This window comes from Anoplophora glabripennis, unplaced genomic scaffold, assembly GCF_000390285.2.
Source record: "Anoplophora glabripennis isolate ALB-LARVAE unplaced genomic scaffold, Agla_2.0 scaffold844, whole genome shotgun sequence".
Taxonomy (NCBI): Eukaryota; Metazoa; Arthropoda; class Insecta; order Coleoptera; family Cerambycidae; genus Anoplophora; species Anoplophora glabripennis.
In genome coordinates this window covers 52025-56092 of record NW_019416983.1, presented here as the reverse complement: position 1 = coordinate 56092, position 4068 = coordinate 52025, and the positions used below count along the sequence as shown (strand labels likewise).

General features: G+C 29.0%; 1 protein-coding gene across 1 annotated transcript in view; it reads left to right on the top strand.

Annotated features, from left to right (window-relative positions):
- LOC108912484 (serine/threonine-protein kinase SMG1) overlaps nucleotides 1–2440 on the top strand; it is a 112467-nt gene extending 110027 nt beyond the window's left edge. The window contains exon 7 of the mRNA XM_018717716.2: nucleotides 1393–2440. Within this exon, the coding sequence (XP_018573232.1) occupies nucleotides 1393–1470 (78 nt within the window). The 3' untranslated portion in view covers nucleotides 1471–2440. The remainder of the gene's footprint in view (nucleotides 1–1392) is intronic.
- The last annotated feature ends 1628 nt before the right edge of the window (nucleotides 2441–4068 follow it).

The following is a 4068-nucleotide window of genomic DNA, read 5'->3' as shown; positions in this document are numbered from 1 at the left end:
GGTAAAAAACAGTATTTTTCTAATATTTTCTTATTATAAAATGAACCGGAATTGTGCATTATTGCAACATTGTTCTTCGAAACGAAAATGTTGACCTAGGCATAACAAAATATGTGTGTACATATGTATGTACGTGTATATCTGTATATATGTATATAATATATGATATGTAGTATAGTCTATATGATATACAGAAAGTTGTATATGGTGTATGGTATACAGTATTTGATGTATAATATGTAATATATAATGTATGATATATAATAAGTAATATATGGTCAATAATAAAGGAAAACCGAAAAAAAAAGTTTGTTTTAAAAACTAATTTAGATGAAATATGAAAACAGTAAACAGAAGAAGCCACTAATTCTTCTGATTATCATAATTTGATAAAATATAAGTACTTCTTATTTTACTTGAGAAACTTTTATCATAAAACTATAAAATAACGCATAATTTTGAAACTTTTTTGACTGCACTTAATCGCGCTAATTGTTTACTCTAAACATCTACCAATATGAATCATAGAAGAACGGAGATGCGAAAAATAATTGTAAGCGCGATTGGTTCGGTCACAAAATCAACTGGCTGGCTATCAATAAGTAGTAACGGACTGTTACGAAACACTTTTTTCCTTTAAACCTGTGCGCGCGTCATGTATAAGTGAGACCTACCAACATGAATCATAGAAGAACTAGGATGCTCAAATAATTGAGATTGATCTTCCTTACAGGTAAGTTGATCAAATCTTACAATTATTCCTGTCTCTTTACGTCTGCATAGGTACATTTCCTAGATAACAGGAATGGAAATGGCAATAATAGAAGTTTATAAATTAGCTTTTATTTTATTAACTTTGTGTACAGGTTGATTGGAATATCTTGGGTAATGCTTAATAACTGATGACAATTAAATTCTCAGTGGCTATCAGTTAAATGTAGGATAAGAAAATTTTAGATACACATGATGATATTCTGGAAAGAAGTGCAAACAAGCTTAGGAAGTGATTCCTATTTTTTGAAAACTTAATGTTAATAAAGTTACACAACATTTAAAAATATTTTTTTAATTAATATTTTACCAAAACTGTTTTTTCGGGTAATTGTTTTTTTTTTAATTTATTACACTTATTGGTAACAAATTACATGTATGAAATAAAAACCATGAGTGCTCTACAGCGCTCTTATTAACTAGAAAATTATAACTTTTTATTTTATTTTAAAAAAAATCTAACTTATTTTTTTCATTTAAAAAACATTAATTAAAAAATTAATAATGGGTAATTAGTGAATAAAAGGTGAATATCGTGTAATTAAAACGTACGACCTACCTGAATAGTATCCCTAGTTGTAGATAAATTTATCATCAATCAATCTCCTGTTATTTTTATAGGTGGACTATGTTATTCGTGAGGCAACTAGTCTAGATAATCTGGCCTTGTTATATGAGGGCTGGACGCCATGGGTGTGAAAAGTTACATAAATGGCAGTAAACCTGCCTGGATCTCCTTCGGTACTAGTAGAGCGTCAGCGCATGAGTTGCGAAAGCATGGAAGAAGCAGCATCGCCATCTAACTATACTTGCTTGTCCAGGTCAAGTTGCTTAGTTTTATTGTTTTTGCATGAAACAATATAAAACAGAATTAAATTGTATGAAGTCGGAGCAATGCAGTATTAGATATTGCAACATCAGTAAAACTTTGCTACTTGCAAATAGTAAAGTATTTCAAAGTTAATGCTGCTTTTTATTTTAATTATCAACGGTAATTGTCAGAGTTGGCAAGTATAATGTAATGCCTAGGTGGCAGTATCTGTGTGTCAAAAAGTCTTTTACGTGTGTTGAAAGACTCCTGGTTTCTGAACATGTGCACACACACAACTCTATTTATGCAAAAACAATTTTTATATTGTATTTCATCAAAAATAGATAATGGAATCAATTTTTTTGTTTCAAACCAGTAGAAATGAAGGTTTCACATTTTGCTCAACTGATTTCCGTTCACACATCAGCAAATTATTGGTTTACATTTTTTTTTTTGTTTAATCCAAATATATGTATATTCTTTTTTCTATCCCTAATTATTGACAATGAAATTAAAAATGCAGTGTATAGAATTGCTACTGTGTAATTTCAACAATATATATGTAACTCATTAAACAACATTGGAGTGAATGTTTTTAATACCTTTGAATCTTCTAGACACAGTTTTAGATGTTCTTACTAAATATTTATAATCATTAAAATTAAAATATAATAATTCCTTAAATTCTTTTTGTAGGTGTAATTGTACTAACCATATGTTATATTATTTACTAGGGTATTTATTATTTTCATGTAATTTTTTTGAAATTGTAATAAACATTATACTTTTCAAATGGAATATTCAAAACTTTCTTAGATCTTAATTCATGAAACATTAAATGTTGTGGATGTTTATTACTTTTTCTGATATAATTTTTAAAATATAGTTCTCTTGCAATTACTTTGTGCTTTTTATATATTTTATTGAATTACCTAAAATATTTATTTAAACTTATGAAGCTGCGAGAATTCACGTAAATAACTTTTTAACAAATAGAGTTACACCCAAGTAACACTTAAGGTTTCGTCACCAAGGATTGGTATAGTGCCATCATAAATGCCCCAGTTCCATGTGACCAAATTTGTTTTGGCGCTCAGTAAATTTGATTTTCTTGTTGTTTCCAAAATTACCTAGGAAAAATCAGCAACTAGGACCCTAGATGTCAATCCAGAGGCGTTCGTAGATTTTCGTGTTTTTGTGCCCGTTGTTTGTACAGGCTGGTCCATTTTCGATGGGAATTCGGGGTATTTCAGAAACTACTAAAGATATGATAAATCTGACATGACATTCTCAAGCTCGATTTTCATGGCAAACTCGACTGTCAAATCAGAAATTTGCTATCTTTATTTGTTTGTGAGTTACAGGGCGTTTCTCGTTCTTGTCACATCTTTGAACATATCTATATCTCAGCTGTTAAATAAGTTAGAGTTAAAGTGAAAACTGTTCAAGACTAATTCTATGGCGTAGAATTGAATGCCGGTATTAGATTTTTAGTAGATCTTAAGATTCCAGAGTTATGACCCAAAGTTATATTTTTTTAAATGGAAATCGTAGCTGACCATGGCCTAAAAAAATAGAGATTTTTTTTTGCTTTTTAGCAATATATCACATACTATAGTTATTTTTACAAACACGGGAGATACGGGATGTTTTATATATAAATTATATATTTTTTTGCATTTTAATATGGCTGGCTATGAAATTACATATAAAACTATAATTCTTACTTTTACAAAACTCATATCTGTTGTAAAAATATGACGTTTATTTTAAATGCACAACATATTATAATCGTATGATAATATAATACTAACGAAATTTTAGGAGAAAGGTGGATAGGAACAAACGGACCGATCAGATGGCCAGCTATATTACCTGATTTGAGTTCGTTGGACTTTTTCCTTTGGAGTTTTCTAAAAGACATTATATTTAAAATTCATTTTTAATAATATTTCAAATATACATTTAATGAATGCTACTCAAAGCGTTGCCAGAAGATGCGCGAAATGTGTGACAGTTGAGGGACGGCATTTTTGAAAGTTTTTATTGATGTAGGTACTTACTACTGTTTAATTTACGTTTAATATTGTAACTTGAGTTGAAGTGGAATAAAAATTTTAAAACTGTCTTTTCTTATCTGTAATATATATTTTAAATAAACATCATATTTTTACAGTAGATATGAGTTTTGTAAAAGTAAGAATTATAGTTTTGTATGGATTTTCATATTCAGCCATATTAAAATGTAAAAAAAGATCGGATTTATATATAAAACACCCCATATCTACCTACTAAAAATCTAATACCGGCATTTAATTCTACGCCAAAGAATTAGTGTGTCTTGAGTAGTTTTCACTTTAACTCAACATTATTTAATAGCTGAGATACAGACATATTCAAAAGTGTCACAATAACGAGAAACACCCTGTAACTCAGAAACAAATGAAGATAGCAAATTTCTGATTTGAAAGTCGAGTTTGCCATGA